The sequence below is a fragment of the Palaemon carinicauda genome, chromosome 1, assembly GCF_036898095.1.
Source record: "Palaemon carinicauda isolate YSFRI2023 chromosome 1, ASM3689809v2, whole genome shotgun sequence".
NCBI classification, from domain to species: Eukaryota; Metazoa; Arthropoda; class Malacostraca; order Decapoda; family Palaemonidae; genus Palaemon; species Palaemon carinicauda.
Window position 1 is genome coordinate 40,791,738 of NC_090725.1, and position 21,670 is coordinate 40,813,407.

At 37.7% G+C, this 21,670-nt stretch overlaps 1 protein-coding gene and 1 long non-coding RNA gene across 2 annotated transcripts in view; one reads left to right on the forward strand and one right to left on the reverse strand.

The window, feature by feature from the left end:
* Positions 1-10,623, reverse strand: part of LOC137641838 (uncharacterized) — a 71,771-nt gene extending 61,148 nt beyond the window's left edge. The window contains exon 1 of the long non-coding RNA XR_011044596.1: positions 10,132-10,623. This is a non-coding gene — a long non-coding RNA (uncharacterized lncRNA). The remainder of the gene's footprint in view (positions 1-10,131) is intronic.
* Positions 7,640-21,670, forward strand: part of LOC137641822 (pancreatic lipase-related protein 3-like) — a 14,883-nt gene continuing 852 nt past the window's right edge. The window contains exons 1-9 of the mRNA XM_068374513.1: positions 7,640-7,751; positions 9,409-9,935; positions 10,078-10,189; positions 12,806-12,960; positions 15,354-15,451; positions 17,117-17,270; positions 18,557-18,669; positions 20,341-20,446; positions 21,140-21,302. Coding sequence (XP_068230614.1) covers positions 12,900-12,960; positions 15,354-15,451; positions 17,117-17,270; positions 18,557-18,669; positions 20,341-20,446; positions 21,140-21,302 — 695 coding nt within the window. The 5' untranslated portion in view covers positions 7,640-7,751; positions 9,409-9,935; positions 10,078-10,189; positions 12,806-12,899. The remainder of the gene's footprint in view (positions 7,752-9,408; positions 9,936-10,077; positions 10,190-12,805; positions 12,961-15,353; positions 15,452-17,116; positions 17,271-18,556; positions 18,670-20,340; positions 20,447-21,139; positions 21,303-21,670) is intronic.

Sequence of the window (21,670 nt, forward strand, 5' to 3'; positions counted from 1 at the left end):
TTTCTTTGGGAGCCTAGATGGATCCATCTTATGCACGTGTCCTATCCAGCGGAGGCGGTGGTGGATGATGGTGGCCTCCATGCTGGTCAGCGAGGCACGTTCTAAGACTTCAATGTTGGTGGTGTGGCTCTCCCAGGGGATTTTCAAGATCTGCCTCAGTTTCATTTGTTGGAAGCGTTCTAGGCTTTTAATATTGTTTCTATATAGCGTCCATGTTTCACATGCATACAGGAGCGTGGAGAGGACTACTGCCCTGAACACCATTATTTTGGTGGTCATTGTCAGTGCGTGGTTGTTAAATACGCGGCAGTTGAGTCGGCCAAAGGCGGAGTGGGCTGCCCTGATCCTGTTCTCCACGTCCTTTTTGCTTGTGGGAGCTGATGTTAGGATGCTCCCTAGGTAGGAGAACTGGTCCACCTGTTCTAATGGTTGGTCACTCACTGTGGTATTGAAGTTTGGGAGCATTAGTCCTGGTGGATGTTGGACGAGGGTCTTGGTTTTATCTGTGTTGACTTGCATCCCAAAACGTTCATAGGCAGAGATGTATGCATCAGCTAACGACTGCAGGTCCTCTACCGTCTGACCTGGGGTGGCATTGTCGTCAGCATACTGCAGTTCTCGCACTGCACACAAGGTGCTCTTGGTTCTGGCGTGGAGTCTGGCGAGGTTGAAAGCGCCTCCATCCATGCGGAAATGTAGGTCGACTGAGGGTGTGTCTGGGGGAATCTCGTTGAGCATTGCTACGGTGTATAGCGAGAAACACGTTGGGGCCAGAACACAGCCCTGCTTCAGGCCGCCGTTGATGGGGAATGGGTCTGAAAGAGAGTTCTGGTGGCAGACTCTCCCAACCATTCCGTCATGGAGGGCACGCACCAGCTTGACAAAATCGGGTGGGCAGCCATATCTTTTGAGGACAGCCCACATGGCAGGTCGAGGTACTTTGTCGAAGGCCTTTTTCAAATCCCAGAAGATGAACATTATGGGCTGCTGTTGTTCGAGGCTCTTCTCTTGTAGTTGTCTCGCACAGAAGATCATGTCTATGGTCCCGCGGGAAGGTCGAAAGCCGCACTGGGACTCTGGCAGGACGTCTTCTGCGAGAATAAGGAGGCGGTCAAGGAGAATCCGAGCGAAAATCTTACTCCCGATGCTTAGTAGTGATATTCCCCGGTAGTTGTTACAGTTCTCCCTGTCTCCCTTCTTGAAGATGGTAACGATGTTTGCATCGCCGAAGTCACTGGGGAGGGTCTTGGTCTCCCATATTTTCAGTATAAGGAGCATCAAACGGTTCCTCAAACCGGGGCCACCGTGAGTGAGGAGCTCCAACGGGATGTTGTCTGGCCCTGGGGCTTTGCCGGGCTTCATGCGCTGCAGGGCCTTGTTGAAGTCATGGATGGAGGGTGATAGTGCCATCCAGTGACGGACGGGATGCTGCGGGGTCATTCGCAGGAGATCGTCTGGGGTGTCTGCTTGGTCATTGAGGAGGTTCTCAAAGTGAGACCTCCACCTGGCCAGGATGCCCTCGCTGTCGGTGATGGTCGTGGCCCCATCCGCGTCCTTCAGGCAGCCCACTGATGACCGTGTGGGACCGAATATTTGCTTTGTTGCTGCATAGAAGCTGCGCAGGTCACGTTGGTCAGCGAAACTCTGTATTTCTGCAGCTTTTCTTTGCCACCAGGTGTTCTGGGCTTCACGGATCCCTCTTTGGCAACCAGCTTCAGCCACCTTGTGAGCACATTTGTTAGCTGCTTTTGGTTGGTTTTCCAAAGTCAGGCGTGCTTGTCGTTTGGTTTCAATGAGAAGAGAGATGGTAGCATCATTCTCATCAAACCAATCCTGCCGTTTCTTATTGGTGTAGCCTAGTGTTTCCTCTGCGGCACGGGCCATGGCGTTTCTGAGGGTGGTCCAGTGGTGCTCAACAGTGGCCTGACCCACGGGGTCTGCGAGGCGTTGTTCACAGGCCTCCTTGTAGTTCTGTGCCACCTGTGGGTTGCGGAGCTTACTACAATCAAAGCGTTGGTGTGGTACGCTGTCAGGTGCCCTTCTGGGTGGTCGTAGGGTCGTCACGGAGAGTCGAGAGATGAGGAGTCTGTGGTCCGTCCAGCAGTCGTCCGCTCCGGGCATGGATCGGGTGATGCGGACGTCTCCTCGGTCTCTGGCTCTGGTCAGGACGTAGTCCAGGGTGTGCCAGTGTTTAGACCGTGGGTGTCTCCATGTGGTCTTTTGTCGTTTTGGTAACTGGAAGATGGTGTTGGTTACCACAAGTTGGTGTTCTGCACACAGACCCAGTAGGAGTTGGCCATTGGCATTGCAATTTCCAATGCCATGGCAGCCGATGATTCTCTCCCACAGGCGATGGTCTTTGCCTACTCGGGCATTAAAGTCGCCAAGCACAACGAGCTTGTCATTGGCGGGCACTGCCTGGATGGTGCGGTCGAGCTGGGTGTAGAAGGCAGCTTTGTCATCATCGGTTGAGGTCATAGTCGGGGCGTAGACAGAGATCAGGGTGAGGTGTCTATCCCGCGTGATGGGGATGCGGACAGTCATCAGGCGCTCACTGATGGCCTTGGTAGCGAGGTTATGCTGCTGCACTAGCTGGGAACGGATGGCGAAGCCGACACCGTGGATGCGAGGCTCCTCTAGGGCCTTGCCTTTCCAGAAGACGGTGTAGCCTGTTCCAGCTTCCCTGATGTTGCCCTCTTCGGGTAGTCTGGTCTCACTAAGAGCCGCCACATCAACATTGAAGCGGGCTAGCTCCTTGCAGACGAGGGCTGTACGTCGTTCTGGGCGGTTGGTGTTCGTCACGTCTTGGAGGGTGCGGATGTTCCACGCACCTAAGGTTAATATTTTTTTCTTGTTGTTTCGACCGCATTAGTGGGATGTCCAGACGGGTTTGCCGTGTCCGATGTTTACCCCACCTTTTCTAGGGGCCTCCCCATGTGGGGTGGGCTGCGGTGTCCTCAATAGGCCAGCCCAGTCACGGGTCCAGCTGCTGAACTCTGGTGTCACGGCACCGTCACCAGAGAGCGACTGAATCTTAGACTCGGCGCCTGAGTGCAGTCGTGGGCTAAGGGCTTCCAGCTATCCAGGCCTGCCCCCTTCACCCACGGTGCTGTCGCCTCAGGACTTGGTGGTGGTGATGATGATGATGATGGTGAGAAAGAGATGAAGAAGGGTGGAGGAAACGACAGAATGCCAGTAGCTGGGTATATTTTTTGGGTGGTCGTGGCTTTGCAACGGCCACACACACACACTTGGCCCACACCGTTTTCACCGCAGCTCAAGACATATGAGACAGGAGGCTTCTCCGATGTTGGTTGCATCGGGCTGCCGGGTTCTTGTTATGTCAAGGCCCGCCTTGTTGCCTGCCCGACAGCCATTGCCCTCTTCCGCCGGCGCTGGGAAGCTCCGCCGTTGGGGTCTTGTTTGGTTTGATTTTGGAGTTTTCCTTCTTCTAGCCTTTGCCTATCTTAAATAAAGGAGAAGGCCTATAGGGGTCCAGTCTTGGTCTCTCAGAACTGGCCTTAGCGGTATGGTTGAGCCTGCCAGGGTGGATAAACTACCCCACCACCATTGCCCAGCCCATCATTAAGACACTCAAGCCCCTCTACTGCAGCAAAGTGCTGGACCATCAGAGGGGATATATATATATATATATATATATATATATATATATATATATATATATATATATATATATATATATATATATATATATATATACATATATATATACACACACACACATATATATATATATATATATATATATATATATATATATATATATATATATGTATATGGATAAATATCAACACAACATCGTGTTCAAATAGAAATAAATTTCTACCTCATACTTGGGATCGAACAGTAGCCCCTTCTAATGAAAGGCCAGGTCGAAACCAACCATGCCACGAGAGGCCATAAAAGAAATCGGAACCTGACGCTACCTAGCTGTCCGAGGATTTACCTGGCGAGACATCAGTCTCTTACCAGCGAGTTTTACCCGATTTCCCGGCCCACCACGTGACACAATTGGTAGTAATTCATTCAAATTACCCCTAATGAGTCAATATGGATAAATATCAACACAACATCGTGTTCAAATAGAAATAAATTTCTACCTCATACTTGGGATCGAACAGTAGCCCCTTCTAATGAAAGGCCAGGTCGAAACCAACCATGCCACGAGAGGCCATAAAAGAAATCGGAACCTGACGCTACCCAGCTGTCCGAGGATTTACCTGGCGAGACATCAGTCTCTTACCAGCGAGTTTTACCCGATTTCCCGGCCCACCACGTGACACAATTGGTAGTAATTCATTCAAATTACCCCTAATGAGTCAATATGGATAAATATCAACACAACATCGTGTTCAAATAGAAATAAATTTCTACCTCATACTTGGGATCGAACAGTAGCCCCTTCTAATGAAAGGCCAGGTCGAAACCAACCATGCCACGAGAGGCCATAAAAGAAATCGGAACCTGACGCTACCCAGCTGTCCGAGGATTTACCTGGCGAGACATCAGTCTCTTACCAGCGAGTTTTACCCGATTTCCCGGCCCACCACGTGACACAATTGGTAGTAATACATTCAAATTACCCCTAATGAGTCAATATGGATAAATATCAACACAACATCGTGTTCAAATAGAAATAAATTTCTACCTCATACTTGGGATCGAACAGTAGCCCCTTCTAATGAAAGGCCAGGTCGAAACCAACCATGCCACGAGAGGCCATAAAAGAAATCGGAACCTGACGCTACCCAGCTGTCCGAGGATTTACCTGGCGAGACATCAGTCTCTTACCAGCGAGTTTTACCCGATTTCCCGGCCCACCACGTGACACAATTGGTAGTAATTCATTCAAATTACCCCTAATGAGTCAATATGGATAAATATCAACACAACATCGTGTTCAAATAGAAATAAATTTCTACCTCATACTTGGGATCGAACAGTAGCCCCTTCTAATGAAAGGCCAGGTCGAAACCAACCATGCCACGAGAGGCCATAAAAGAAATCGGAACCTGACGCTACCCAGCTGTCCGAGGATTTACCTGGCGAGACATCAGTCTCTTACCAGCGAGTTTTACCCGATTTCCCGGCCCACCACGTGACACAATTGGTAGTAATTCATTCAAATTACCCCTAATGAGTCAATATGGATAAATATCAACACAACATCGTGTTCAAATAGAAATAAATTTCTACCTCATACTTGGGATCGAACAGTAGCCCCTTCTAATGAAAGGCCAGGTCGAAACCAACCATGCCACGAGAGGCCATAAAAGAAATCGGAACCTGACGCTACCCAGCTGTCCGAGGATTTACCTGGCGAGACATCAGTCTCTTACCAGGGGTCTTTTATGGCCTCTCGTGGCATGGTTGGTTTCGACCTGGCCTTTCATTAGAAGGGGCTACTGTTCGATCCCAAGTATGAGGTAGAAATTTATTTCTATTTGAACACGATGTTGTGTTGATATTTATCCATATTGACTCATTAGGGGTAATTTGAATGAATTACTACCAATTGTGTCACGTGGTGGGCCGGGAAATCGGGTAAAACTCGCTGGTAAGAGACTGATGTCTCGCCAGGTAAATCCTCGGACAGCTGGGTAGCGTCAGGTTCCGATTTCTTTTATGGCCTCTCGTGGCATGGTTGGTTTCGACCTGGCCTTTCATTAGAAGGGGCTACTGTTCGATCCCAAGTATGAGGTAGAAATTTATTTCTATTTGAACACGATGTTGTGTTGATATTTATCCATATTGACTCATTAGGGGTAATTTGAATGAATTACTACCAATTGTGTCACGTGGTGGGCCGGGAAATCGGGTAAAACTCGCTGGTAAGAGACTGATGTCTCGCCAGGTAAATCCTCGGACAGCTGGGTAGCGTCAGGTTCCGATTTCTTTTATGGCCTCTCGTGGCATGGTTGGTTTCGACCTGGCCTTTCATTAGAAGGGGCTACTGTTCGATCCCAAGTATGAGGTAGAAATTTATTTCTATTTGAACACGATGTTGTGTTGATATTTATCCATATTGACTCATTAGGGGTAATTTGAATGAATTACTACCAATTGTGTCACGTGGTGGGCCGGGAAATCGGGTAAAACTCGCTGGTAAGAGACTGATGTCTCGCCAGGTAAATCCTCGGACAGCTGGGTAGCGTCAGGTTCCGATTTCTTTTATGGCCTCTCGTGGCATGGTTGGTTTCGACCTGGCCTTTCATTAGAAGGGGCTACTGTTCGATCCCAAGTATGAGGTAGAAATTTATTTATATATGTATATATATATATATATATATATATATATATATATATATATATATATATATATATATATATATATATATATATATATAAGCTTTGTTTCTGCCAATTTTCATGTTCAAACCTGCTATAAGCATGCGCTGACTCACTTTTATTCGTAAATGACGACTTTTAGCTAAAAAAAATCAGTGAGGAGGAGCAAACTACTCCTAGAGGTTTACAGATATCCAGATGTTTTTCACAGGGTTTGATGGATGTTATGTGAACTGCATTCATATAATTTTTTGTATTGTTATTTGACATAGACAAGTCACAGTAGCCATTTTTCGATATTCATGGGAGGCTGGAGACGGCGGCGCCGTAAATTACTCGCAGAATACTTCACACATCTCAATGAAATTTTCAGGGATTTATGGGATGAATATTTACTTTGTCCATACCAAGTTTCATAGTGAAATCTGCCATAGGAAATCTACAGAAAACGTATATTTCGGTATGGGTTGAATGGTTATTTTTGGCGGTGGAGTAGATTATTCCCAGAATAATTCACATATTCAAATGAAAATTTCAGGGATTTGTGTGAAACATAGTTTCTCTGTTCCTGCCAAATTTTAGGGTAATATCTACAATTTAAAAGACACATCTATCATTTAGCCTTCATAAATATGCTGTTAAATGAGGCAACATTACAGTGAATTGCGTGATAGTGAGAGACATCAACGAGGGACAATGCCGATTGATTGATTGATTTGAGGTTATCTGAAACAATGCTGATATCATAAAGAATATCTTTCCCGGGTTGTACCTGCTAGTTATTATTATTATTACTATTATCAGCTAAGCTACAACCCTAGTTGGAAAAGCAAGATGCTATAAAAGCCCAAGGGGTACAACGGGAAAACATAGGAAAGGAAACAAAGAAATAAATATTCTACAAGAGAAGTAATGAACAATTAGAATAGAATATTCTAAGAAAAGTAACAATATTAAAACATTTAGTCATTTCATAGAACACTTATACATTACTGTAGCTGTTTGAGACTTACCTTCTACGAATAGGTAAAATTATGTCTTATATTGAACTACACGCACATATTTTCCACGTATCGTTTACCTATATAGCATACTACTTATACGTAAATTTTACAAACATTTCATACACAAACAAACACTTATGTGCGCGTTTGTGAAAACTATATTTCCACATGAAGATATACAAAGAACAGGAACACGAGATATTGAGCGTACGTGTGTGTATGTGTGTGTGTTTGTGAGTGTGTGAGTATACGGTGTGAAAGGTGTGTTTACATACTATCAGCATATGTCAAACAGGTGTACACACACCACACTTGCGGAAGTGTTTCAGAACGCCATCATATATTGTTTTAGAGCAACAGTTTCGCATTCTTACGAGTTATTGTAGTGATTATAGTCGACCTGATAGTTTCTCTGGTGGGCATTCGTTTACACTGAAAGTAAGTTGAATGCATATATTAGTTTTCGTTTCTTCTTTTGTATTTTACTTAGATTGTAAACCCTCTTAACTTAAGGAATTTTGACTTACTTTAGTGTTTATTTTCATGGAACCTCAGTTTACATTCAACATTTACTGTCAGCATCCCTACCTTTGCTATAACTAATTAACATTCTGTGTTGTTTGGAGGGTTGAGGGAATTGAAAGTAGAAAAAATCATCATAAAATCCTCTATATTCCAAAATTATTTAAAAAAAAAAAAAAACATTGTCATTTAAACAATTGGCGAGGACAAACTACAGCATAGATTTATTGTTATAGTGTAAAATTAATTTGAAATCAGTTGTGGCTTGATTAAGTCAGTGTTTTTTTTTTCTTTTTTTGCTAAAAGCATCGTTAGTTTTCTTGGAAATTCATAGTATTCTAAGACACGAAAACCACATAGTTGGATGAAATAACATTGTTTGTAGAAAGATCTTAGTTTGGTGATCCAGTGTTAGACTTCCTAGCAATCATATTTTGAGGTATTTTGGTGTTTAGCTTCTTCCTAGAATTTATACTATGCATTAATCTGGTTTATTGTCAATCGAGACCCAGTAGATAAAGGTTATAGTAGGAATATGGGATGCACAAAATGCATGAAAAGCTATTTGTTCCATACAACAATATGATCAAGAATACTACCGTAGAAACGCTAGGGAAAGCGTCTGATAGTTACTCTATATATTTTGTTATTTAAACACTAATATATTGTAATAAGAATACTTTGGAATGAAAGGTACTACTACTACTGTGAAGAGGAATCATAAAAACTTTATGATCAGAATATAGAAATTTTTCTGCAACACATGACATTTATAAAAGTGCACAATTAAAACTGAAATCTTTGCAATGCCCAAAATGAAATCTATGGGGCTGTTACCTGTGTAGGGGATATGCATGAATGACAGTATGACTGACTGTATGTTTGAATGTGAAGACTTAGGTTACAGCAGTATACCTTATTTTCTTCATATAACTACTTCGTATTGTTTTTCGTAATTAGGCAAATGTTAAAGCTACTTTTTGCGTAATTAATTCTGTTATTGTATATATTATGTAAACAATGCATATATTCTATCTTAAATTGAGACGAAATGTGTGAATATAAGTGTCCAAGTCCAGCTAATAGCTATGGGTGATGTAAAGACATTGATGTTTAAATGGTAGATGCTTTTATGATGATTATATTAACATAAAAAATATATAAGGAATTGAGTTTCATTATAAGAATTTGTCTATAATGAACAATTTTATGATATCAAGACCAAATTTCCCTCCAAGAGCTCCATGTCAGACCGAATAAAGCTGCTTTGATACTGGTATGAGGAATCCTCTATTTCTACAGTGAACTTAATTGTTTTAACCATGTGATGCTAATAAACTGGTTGTATAAAAATCATATACAGTGTTAGATTTAATTGATGCATGGGAAGTGGTAACAAATAAACATGTTATGTTACATGTTGCAATTACTTAGCCAGGATAAAATAAGTTGTATGCATCGACATACATAAATATGTTTGTTTCCATTCCATGTGGTTTTCAGAATTCTATGAAATTTAGTAAATTCTGTTAACAATTTCTGTTTTTTTTTTTTTTTTTTTTTTTTTTTGCAGTTTGTATGATCAGAAGTTATGATTATGCTGTCATCTGTGTGCCTGGAGAAGATTTCCGAAAAAGAAACGACGAGGAAATGTTTCAAACTCTGGGTCCAGATGAGAGTTTGTGGCAGTGTTGGCTACGTTTCATTTCGTCTTATTCAACTCATTGTATAGATTAGTCTTTAAACTTTGGAGAAGGGACACAGGGTGGTGTTGGCAATTCTATTCACTTTGGAGAAGGGACACAGGGTTGCGTTGGCAGTTCTAGTCACTTTGGAGAAGGGATTTAGGGTTGTGTCGGCATATCTATTCACTTTGGAGAAGGGACACAGGGATGTCTTGGCAGTTCTAGTCACTTTGGAGTAGGAACAAAGGGTTGTGTTGGCAATTCTATTCACCTTGGGGAAAGAACACAGGGTCGTGTTGGCAAATCTGGTTACTTTGGAGAAGGGATACAGGGTGGTGTCGGCAAATCTATTCACTTTGGAGAAGGGACACATGGAGGTGTCGGTTACTCTAATCACTTTGAAGAAGGGACACAGGTTGGTGTTGGCAAATGTAGTCACTTTTTGTCGGCAAATCTAGTATGTTGTGGTTGGTGAAGGAAGAGTGTGGCTTTGCATACTTTTTATCTATCAATTCATATGAAATAGAATACATATTTTCATGTATTGCTGTTTTCAGGAAATAATACTGAATTGACAACGTCCCAGATCTTCACCAATACCCCAAACCCACCTGTAACCATAGTATCGGCAGCCAACTTGAGGAATGTACACTTCTTATTGTGGACAAGGTAAGGGAGACTCATCGTTTCCTGCTTCTTTCTGATGACAAGTTGAGACACAGTCACCTTTTCTTAATTCTTACTAATGATAAGAACAAAAACTCGTTTTCTTTATTTTCCCATATTGCAACAGGAGGAACACTCATCTTTTTTTTACTCGCAAAATGTGCACTTTCTACTCATTCATGAATGGAAAAAGCAACAGCATTTACTGATCACTTTAATACACTGTCAGAGAAAACTTTAGTATGACAGCACCTGACGCTTGTAAACAAGGTGAATATTCGCTAGGTACTGAACATTTTATTGACCAGATCTGTACATGCGCTGTTGTTATCTGTTTTCCGTGCACATTTTTCTTAATAAGCCCAACAGCTGCTCTCATTCAGATGCAAATCTCGTTTTCCTTGGATCATGTCGCGATTTTAGCCAATATTTCCACCAAATAAGTATTCGATGACCCACCAAGTGTCTCACTGGTTCACCTAGGGATGCATAAAAGGATGACGTCAAAGTAAGACATCGGATCCTCAGGGGATTATGAGAGATGAATACATGCAGAAGCTTGTTCAGGGCTTAAAATAAATTCTGTCATGAAATTCCAATCGAAATTAGTAAAAAACTACTTTTCATGTTCTTGATATCCTTGTCAAAGTTCAGCAAAACCTGCATGCTACATAGGTTTATACAAAATCTACAAATGCTGGGCTGGTACCTCTATGCATGCGGAGTGTCCAGAATCATATAAGAGGTCCTTCATTAGAGCTTACATCAGGAGGTGATTCTTCCACTGCAGTAGTTGGGAAACTGTGCATGAAGTGTTGGACTGTGTGAGACAGACTTCAACAAACAATAAATATTCCAGCAATATCATAGATGATATGATAAGAAAGAAAATGTGAGAATTTTGCACACAAAACCAACACTAAAATGAAAACAATAAAGATTTAATTCTCTATCGCGATATGTATTACGAGACAACATAAAAGAAAAAAGATTTACTTAGAAGAATGATAATCTTTAGAGTAATCACAAATACTCCACTTGAGAAAGTGATGATGGAAGTTTACTGCAAGCCCAACTCAGTAGCCTACTTTGTGATGATAAAAACAGTCATAAACGAGTAACAATGGAGTATGCGCGAATATAGTTTACAAAATCAGATGCATGGAAGAGGGATGGATGGGTGGATGGATGCAGATTGCCCTAGAGCAGCCTGTGTTGAATGTTCAATTTTCTCAGACTATGTTCATATCTCCAGTAAGAGGATACTCTACTGCATACCTACAGAACCTAACCCGGAACGTTAGGAACTGATATAATGGAACTTCGTTGCGAATCAAGATTTTTATCCTTTACAGTGCTTTTGGATTCCAACTGGAATATTGGAGATTCAATGAAGATCTAGATGTCTTCATAAACATTTCCATGAATTTCAGTCCAAAATATTTCTTAATTTTATAATGGTTCTTCATTGCAAATCAAGATTTTTTTCCTTTGTATGGCTTTTGGACTCAAACTGGAATATTGGAGCTTCAGTGAAGATCAAGATGTCTTCATTAACATTTTCACAAATTTCTGTGCAAACTTTTTTTTTTTAATTTCATAACGATTCTTTTTAGATTTATTCTAATTTTCATTATGAATGCGCTTCATCGATATAAGGAGAGTGATTTCTTTGTAAGGACTCCCATACTCACCAACATAAACCAAATCTGGGCAGAACAAAAGGTGTGTTTTCTTTTATCTGATTTTAATTTACCTAAGTTTAAATTTAACATATCCATTTCTTTTAATTTTCCATCGAATAGTTTTAGCATGTAAGTTTTATACTTGTATCAAATTTTAAGTAAATGTATAACCTATATTCTTATACACTGTCTATATTTTAATTAAATCTTCTAGTTTCTCCTGACGGAAAAAGATATTCCGGAAGCTAAACAGTAAACATGTTATCACACCTCTGGTATTATTATTATTATTATTATTATTATTATTATTATTATTATTATTATTATTATTATTATTATTATTATTATTATTATTATTATTATTATTATTATTATTATTATTATTATTATTGGTAGTATACTTTTTATTATCAATAATGATATATATATATATATATATATATATATATATATATATATATATATACAGTATATATATATGTATATATATATACAGTATAAAATATATATATATATATATATATATATATATATATATATCTATGTGTATGTATATATACAGTATATATAATATATATATATATATATATATATATATATATATATATATATAGATATATATATATATATATATCTATATATATATAGATATATATATATATATATATATATATATATATATATATCTATATATATTTATATATATATATATATATATATATATATATATATATATATACATATATATAGATATATATATATATATATATATATATATATATATATATATATATATATATATATATATACTGTATACACAAATATAAGTGTATACGTATAGATATGTGCATGTATATGAAAGTATATAACCATATCTTAGTGACCACTCTCAAAATCCGGATTTAAAATAAAGCCCTCAAATGATATCTTTCAGAAGTAACCCAGGGGACGCAAGTGATTACGAGCTCATCCCAAATGATGTCAACAACCTGAGGTCATCGCCCTTCGATGCGACAAAGCCGACGGTCATGCTCACCCATGGATGGCAAAGCAGCGGGAGAATAGACTGGATTTTAAAGTCCAAGACAGGTTAGAGTTTCATCTCCTCAGATTCTGGATTTGTATGTAATTATGCATAGAACTGGGAGCGAGTAGGGATTCAGATTCCGGAATATATTAGATAAGTTAATTTTGAAATGGGTATATATATATATATATATATATATATATATATATATATATATATATATATATATATATATATATATATATATATATATATAGAGAGAGAGAGAGAGAGAGAGAGAGAGAGAGAGAGAGAGAGAGAGAGAGAGAGAGAGAGAGAGAGAGAGAGAGAGAGAGAGAGAGAGAGAGAGAGCTACTTTCACTCAAAGGTTTTGATGTGCCGTAAGATGAACGAGGTGATGTTCTTGTCCAGCTTAAACCTTAAGCCAAAAAGGAAAAAAAGAAAAGAAAACCAAACAAAACGAGATGAGAACAAATGAAGGGAATGAGGCTACTTTCATGTTAAAAGTGTTGATGTGTCATAAGATGAACGAGATGATCTTCTTGTCCAGCTTAAGCCTTAACCCTGAAAGGGAAAAAACAAAACAAAACAAAACGAGATGAGATCAAAAGAAGAAGATAAGGAGCATAAAAATTGAGAACAATTAGAAATCTGAGATTTAATTGTAAAAAGACGCCTTTAGGAAGACAAAAGTTGCTTCCCTCTTTCAAGGCTGCCTCGACTTATTTTGGGGTGGCCTAGATGTGTATCGACAGAAGGATTCATAATGTGTAGTAAGAGGTCATTGCGAGACGAAATGAAAAACACCATGATAACAGACCACCCAAAAGATAATAAAAATCTAATCTAAGTGCTTTAAGTACAAATATTAGCCTAAGTCGTTAATTGCAAACAATAGCATAAGTGCTTCAAGTGCAAACACTAGCCTAAGTGCTTTAAGTGCAAATATTAGCCTAAGTTCTTCAAGTGCCATGGCAACGTTTATCCCTATATCACAAAAGACTTCCATATCTCAATAAACAACTCAACCATTCATGTCATTTCGGAGACATTTCTTATCCCAAAAGATTAGTGGTCCTAATACAAGAGCTGCGTCTTTCTATAGAAATGCTTCTGGTTTTGACCCAATCCCTTGAGGGTTGCAGCGAGTCGCCCTCTCATCAAAAAGTTATTGAGATATATAAATCTAATCATAAAGGAGCATCAGAGAAGCCACTTTTTATCACCCAAGAAAAGTTTGTCACCCAAGAAAAGATTGTCACTCAAGAAAAGATTATCACCCAAGGGAAGATTGTCACCCAAGGAAAGATTGTCAAAAAAAAAAAAAAAAAAAAAAAGATACGACCAAAATTGATATCTAATTACATAGAGGTCGTACATTAGTTTAAAATCATGCCATGTTGAGATTTTCAATCAGAATTGCAGAGGCTCCTCAAAATATTTAAGTAGATAATTGTATAAACAAATTTGAAAATATTTATATAATTAGTTTTAACCTTTATCTAAAAACAATACCGAGTAGATATATACCTTATGTTTGTTTCTATATTAGTGACATGTTATTATCAGAAAATCGCTAGTTTATTTCTTCAATGAAAAAAGCTTCCTGTGTATATGATTATTGGATATTTCAATCAATGAAAAAGAAATATTTCACTAAGATGAAATGAATACTGGGCAATTCTTATGCTACCTTTCCCATATGGAAAATTAAATTTTCAGAAATAATATAGTTTACTATGAATTAAGATCCATAAATGCCGTTATTCATCTTATATAAAGATTTTATTGAAATCCACAATTATAACCTAAACGTTTTGAAATGTGTTATGAGATTGATTAGAAACCTGTAACTTGAATACACATTATTATTATTATTATTATTATTATTATTATTATTATTATTATTATTATTATTATTATTATTATTATTATTATTATTACTTACTTACTTACTAAGCTACAACCCTAGTTGGAAAAGCAGGATGCCATAAGCCCAAAGGGCTCCAACATGGAAAATAGCCTAGTGAGGAAAGGAAATAAGGAAATAAACTTCAAGAGAATTAATCAAAAGAAAGTAAAGAGATAAAAAAAACTCTTCAAAAAAGTGAAAATGAAATATTCAAATGAAAATAAGCTCGAATTTGGAGACTTAATAGTAAACTATAAAAAGACTGATCAGGAGCAAGCATCATTGATTAATAATTAAATGAACTAAGGAGTTCGACTAGAAAGTATAGCAAGTGGGCATAAGGGTCACGTCATGCCCCTAGTGATGGTAAAATTTATTTACAGTATACTTCATTTATGAGTTCATATTTACCTTATAATGAGACTATTCTTATCAGCTACTGTTTATTGATATTCATTAAATTATAATTTTTTCCATTGTCTCAATTTTTAAAAGCTCTTTTATTTTGCTAATGATACATAATTTCTTTCTTATTTATTACAGAGTTCTTACAGTTGAAAGACTGCAATTTCATTGCGATTGATTGGGGCACCATTGCTGCTGACGTAAATTATCCTGAAGTCGTATTGAATACTCCAACGGTAAGGAATTTAAAATTAAAATCACTTGTAAGATAGAAAGGAAGTGATGCTAGATATCTTCCAAGGTAGGAAGATTTCAAAGATTCAGTATAGAAAAAAAGTAAGGAAACTTCCAGGATAAGAAGATATCCAAGGTTTAGAAATGAAAATTACAAATTGAAATTTTAAAAAAGTAAGAAGACTTCTACGATGAGTATATATCAAAGGTTTAGGATAGAAAATTAAAAAAACGAAGACGACTTCCGTGATAAGAAGACATCAAAGGATTAGGCTAGAAAATTAAAAAAAAAGTAAGAATACATCCATGATAAGAAGATATCAAATGATTTCCAGGATAAGAAGATCTCCTAGTTTGAATGTAATAAAAGAACACTTAAGCTTGAAAGGTTTTAAGAAGCATTAAGAATTTAATGGCAGTAGGACTTTAAAAGAAGGACGTTATGAAAATCTGAAATACACCAAAGGGAGAAGAAAAAAACTCCAAAAGATAAGAAAATATGACAGATTGAAAGAATTCTAAAACAGGAAGATGTAAATTGTTAGAAAACACTAAAATGTAGAAATATTCCATAGGAAAAATCGCGTTTAGGGAAAGAAAGCATCAGATATAGAAAGTCTAATATCTAATAAAGAAGATACCAGCACGTAGAAATTCGTCTATAAGAGGAGTGTTAAGCAAGGGAGCAGGTTTGCCTATGAAGAAATGACCATGAAGAACTAATGTCGTGAGGCAGTGAACGTCTCCAACCTTAAATCCAGGTATGATAGTGATAGGAAAAGACCTCTCCCTTCTTGACTTCCACAAACTGATCGCATGCTTCATTTTATACTGGGGTGAAGATGATTGAATCACACTGGCCCCAGTATACCCCCATACCCCTTATTTGCTTGTGGACGAAAGAGTTGAGGATCCCCTCCTTCTCTTCCTGTAACGCCTTAGGTTCTACAATGCCTGATGGCTCTTCTGTAAGGCACTTTGCTGAAGAAGTAGAAAAGGACTATAAGCCTTCAAAGTACCTTAGGACCATTCACGATCCTCTAGATCAGTTGAGGCCGAGAATCAGGAAAAACACTAAAAATCTTGTGATCCATTCTCTAAACTATCCTTCAAACCAATTTAACCAGGCGTCGACATTCTCCATGAAATCCTATATATATATATATATATATATATATATATATATATATATATATATATATATATATATATATATATATATATATATATAGAGAGAGAGAGAGAGAGAGAGAGAGAGAGAGAGAGAGAGAGAGAGATCTTATACTTCTTTAGATTGCCCGGAGCTTCTCTCCGGACAGGGGAGAGAGAGAGAGAGAGAGAGAGAGAGAGAGAGAGAGAGAGAGAGAGAGAGAGAGAGATTGGATGTCTGAAAGACTTTTTAGTCCATCTGCAGACACTCCATTTGTTCGTGGGTAGAGCGAATTAGTTTAAACGTTTAAAAAGTTAGTATGATCTTGTCTAACTTATTCTTGAATTTGTTTACCATGCTATTGTTCGCTACATCTGCTACATCTTCTTCATGTATTAGAGAGAGAGAGAGAGAGAGAGAGAGAGAGAGAGAGAGAGAGAGAGAGAGAGAGAGAGAGAGAGAGAGAGAGAGAGAGATGTATACTATAAACGTTTTTAACATAAGAATATATTTGCAGATTGGAAGGTACGTAGCTACGTTTGTGGATTACCTATATACTGAAGGTGATCTCAACTTTACCAGTCTGTACGTCACTGGCCACTCAATAGGAGCTCACGTGATGGGGATCATGGGATCAAATGTACAAAATGGTCGTGTGGGTAGAATTACAGGTAAGGCGTTCTTTACTTCAGTACGTATGGTAAGAATACCAAATGAAGGTAAATGTTTCCAGAGAGATAGAAAAATACTCTTGACTATACGCAATTGATGTGAATGAGAAAGGTAACAGAATATAGCTGGTATTAATTATATTTATGGCCTCTTATTTCAATGTAGTTTATGGCCATAAATGTATATAAAATCCACCTACATTGTAAGTAGAATTCCTTAAAGGATAGCTAAATTGATTTTTTAACAACTGTGACAAATATGTCATAAATTTGTTAAAGAGATTTGATATAATATATAAGTATGAGTTCATATGTATCAATTGGAAAACCAGATTAGAATTTTCTTTTATTGCGGTATATTTTGTGATCTTTCCTTGAAATGTGAGTGACTGCTACTTATGGACAAAGAGGAAAGGAAAGGGGAAAACTGTCTCGCATCAGGTGTAAATATTCTGATGTCACCTCTCAAGTGAAATTAATCCAAATAAAGTCTGATCTAATGTACCACCAGGGAACAATCACTGATGATAAACATATAACGTTTCATCATCACAAGAATTGGTTTGTGTATGATCATATAATTAATTATGTTTAGAGCTCACAAGAGGATTGTTGTTAGGAATAATTCAGTTAGATATGATCAACTCACGTGAATGATTGTCAGTCTACATCTTAGGATTAGATTATATTGAATTAGATTTATGAATCTATTGCAATACACAAAGGGTCAACTCTAAGTCCGTTAGGAAGGAGCTTACAAATGTAACATAATCCGAAAATCTATAAATTGATAGCAATTACATGGTTAGTAAGAGGAAAAGGTTATAGATGAATAAAATAAGAAAACAATAACAATAATAGAAATTTGATATATAGGCCATTAATTACACGTCATAATTTAAATAATAATAAAAATTATAATAATTTTAATCATAAAAACTATAATAATGTTGATAATAAAAATGAATTTAATAACAAAAATAATTTTGATAATTTCAATAATAACGATAATAATTCTAATAACATTTGCTCAAGATTTCAAAGGGAGTGAGGAAATAAGCTACAGGAAACAAGACAATTTAGAATATTCATATCAAGTATTGATTATCACAATGGTCAACAGTAGCAAAAAGACCCCAAAATAAAGATAATGGGAAAGATACCATGAATAATTGTAGCTATGTTAGATTATGTATGTGCCATAGGATGATTTTTTATACTTGAGTGCACCTGTAATTTACTCAGGTTTAGAACAGGTAGTTTTATTATACTTTGATTATTCTTAGGCTTAGACCCAGCTGGACCCGGATTCCAGACCGCTTCTGACGACTTCAGGATAGAGAGAAGCGATGCAGTTTTTGTGGATATCATTCACACTAATGTGTGTTCACTTAAAGATGTAAGTTGTCTGAGAGTTATGTTTATATATTTATTATATTATACTAAATGAAACTAATGATATTGACACTAATAAGAAAACATTATAAAACTAATGATATTGAGACTAATAACAAAATATTATTTTAATTGAATTTGCTGTTTTTTTTTCATAATTGTTACATTCAACATACTATTCAATCTACACGGCAATAATATAATGTAAAAAAGGAGTGTTTTATCCTCCACCTTATTCGGAAATAATCTTTTATGAAATTTCTTTTACATTTAAAAGTATAGTTTTCCTGATATATCATCTGTGTCGCTTACTCTTTAGTAACATTATGGACAGCAATGGTGTAAACATTATGAATACTGTCTGAGCAAAGATCTGGTAGTAGTTTAAGCCTTCTGGAAGGGTTGTAAACGTTATAGATCCTGTCTGAGCAAAGATCTGGTAGTGATTTTAGCCTTCTGCAAGGGTTGTAAACGTTATAGATCCTGTCTGAGCAAAGATCTGGTACTGATTTTAGCCTTCTGCAAGGGTTGTAAACGTTATAGATCCTGTCTGAGCAAAGATCTGGTACTGATTTTAGCCTTCTTCAAGGGTTGTAAACGTCATAGATCCTGTCTGAGCTAAGATCTGGTACTGATTTTAGCCTTCTGCAAGGGTTGTAAACGTTATAGATCCTGTCTGAGCAAAGATCTGGTATTGATTTTAGCCTTCTGGAAGGGTTGTAAACGTTATAGATCCTGTCTGAGCAAAGATCTGGTACTGATTTTAGCTTTTTGTAAGGGTTGTAAACGTTATAGATACTGTCTGAGCTAAGATCTGGTAGTGAGTTTAGCCTTCTGGAAGGGTTGTAAACGTTATAGATGCAGCCTGAGCAAAGACCTGTTAGTGATTTTAGCCTTCTGGAAGGGTTGTAAATCTTATAAATGCTGTCTGAGCAAAGATCTGATAGTGATTTTAGCCTTCTGGAAGGGTTGTAAACGTTATAGATGCAGCCTGAGCAAAGACCTGTTAGTGATTTTAGCCTTCTGGAAGGGTTGTAATTGCTATAGATTCTGTCTGAGCAAAGACCTAGCAGTGATTTAAACCTTCTGGAAGGGTTATAAACGTTATAGATACTGTCTGAGCAAAGATATAGTAGTGATTTATGCCTTCTGGAAGGGTTGTAAACGCTTTGGATACTGTCTGAGCAAAGACCTGGCAGTGATTTAAGCCTTCTGGAAGGGTTGTAAACATTATAGATACTGTCTGAGCAAAGGTCTAGTAGTGATTTAAGCCTTCTGGAAGGGTTGTAAATGTTATAGATGCTGTCTGAGCAAAGACCTGGCAGTGCTTTAAGTCCTCTGGAAAGGTTGTAAACGTTATAGATACTGTCTGAGCAAAGATCTGGTAGTGATTTTAGCCTTCTGGAAGGATTGTAAACGTTATAGATACTGTCTGAGCAAAGACCTGGTAGCGATTTAAGCCTTCTGGAAGGGTTGTAAACGTTATAGGTACTGTCTGAACAAGGATCTGGTAGTGATTTTAGTCCTCTGGAAGGGTCTTAAGCGCTATAGATACTATTTGAGCAAGGATCTGGTAGTCATTTAAGCCTTCTGGAAGGGTTGTGAACGTTATAGATGCTGTCTGAGCGAATATCTATGGTGAATTGATATATTGATATTATTTTCTTCTCTCTAGATATGCTTAGGTCTTCCTGGTTCTTACGGCCACGTCGACTTCTTTCCTAACGGTGGCGATTCCCAACCGGGATGTGCTAGTCAAGGGCCCTTGGCAGATGCCATAAGTAAGTGTACTTGAGGAATCGAACGTTTAGTGTTATTATTATTATTATTATTATTATTATTATTATTATTATTATTATTATTATTATTATTATTATTATTATTATTATTAGGCAAAGCAAAGAAGGTAGTAAGATTATTGCCAAGCAGTTTAGAAGTGAGGATAATCCTATATAGATACCATCGTGGAACTGCTTGATAGGGGATGTTGGATCAACATGCTCTTATAGAAGTGGAGAGTAGATGTTGAAAATAAAGGAAAAATGCGAGAGAATAATGGTAAGTAGGGTTGAAAGAGTGAGAAACGCTCTTGTATGTAAAAATTGAAAATAAGAAGATGGATTGATCAATTGGGAGACATTTGAGATAATAGGCTTATGGAAGGTGCATATAATTCAGAAATTTTGATGAGAGAGAGAGAGAGAGAGAGAGAGAGAGAGAGAGAGAGAGAGAGAGAGAGAGAGAGAGAGAGAGAGAGAGAGAGAGAGAGAGAGGTCTTAGCATTTTCGAATCTAGATACTGAGTAAAATATAGTGCTGACTTTTGCATTGCAAAGGTTTTCTGCATATTTAATTAGTTGCTGAATAGGCATGACAGGTATCCTTCCATCTTTTTATTTCCTTTTTCTCAGAAGTCCCCTCATGTTATAGAAAATAATTTATTCTTAAATAAAACCTTCTTTCTAACCAAAACAGGCGGTTGCAGCCATAGCCGTGCTCATCAATACTGGTTGGAAAGTATAAATGGAGTTACTAATTTTAAGTCAGTGCCTTGCCCTGATTGGGACTCATACAGGGCTGGACTCTGTGTAAGCTGCGGCCAGGGCTGCCTCAACATGGGAGTTCATGTCAATGATCAGTAAGTAACGCAGTCAACTGCTTCTTTTGTTTTAATGAGATGTCATTTGGCTTTTTGTGAACAACATAATTATGTGATTATTTCCATATCACAAGATCTGAGGGGTAGTAATTGTATTTTGGCAGTAATTGACTTTATATATGATGAGCAAGTTTCAAACGTCCATTTCTGCTCATCTGTACTTTATCATTCAGTTAAAACAAATATGATTTTACCTACTGTATCAAAAGTAGAAATAGTAGTAATTATTCATTTCTTTGAGAGAGAAATTCCAAGTAACCGAAGCAAAGGACATGGGAACTAAAGAAGATGTAACTAGGGATGGAGTTTTTGCATTTTTCTAGTAATGGATTTACTATGCACTTATG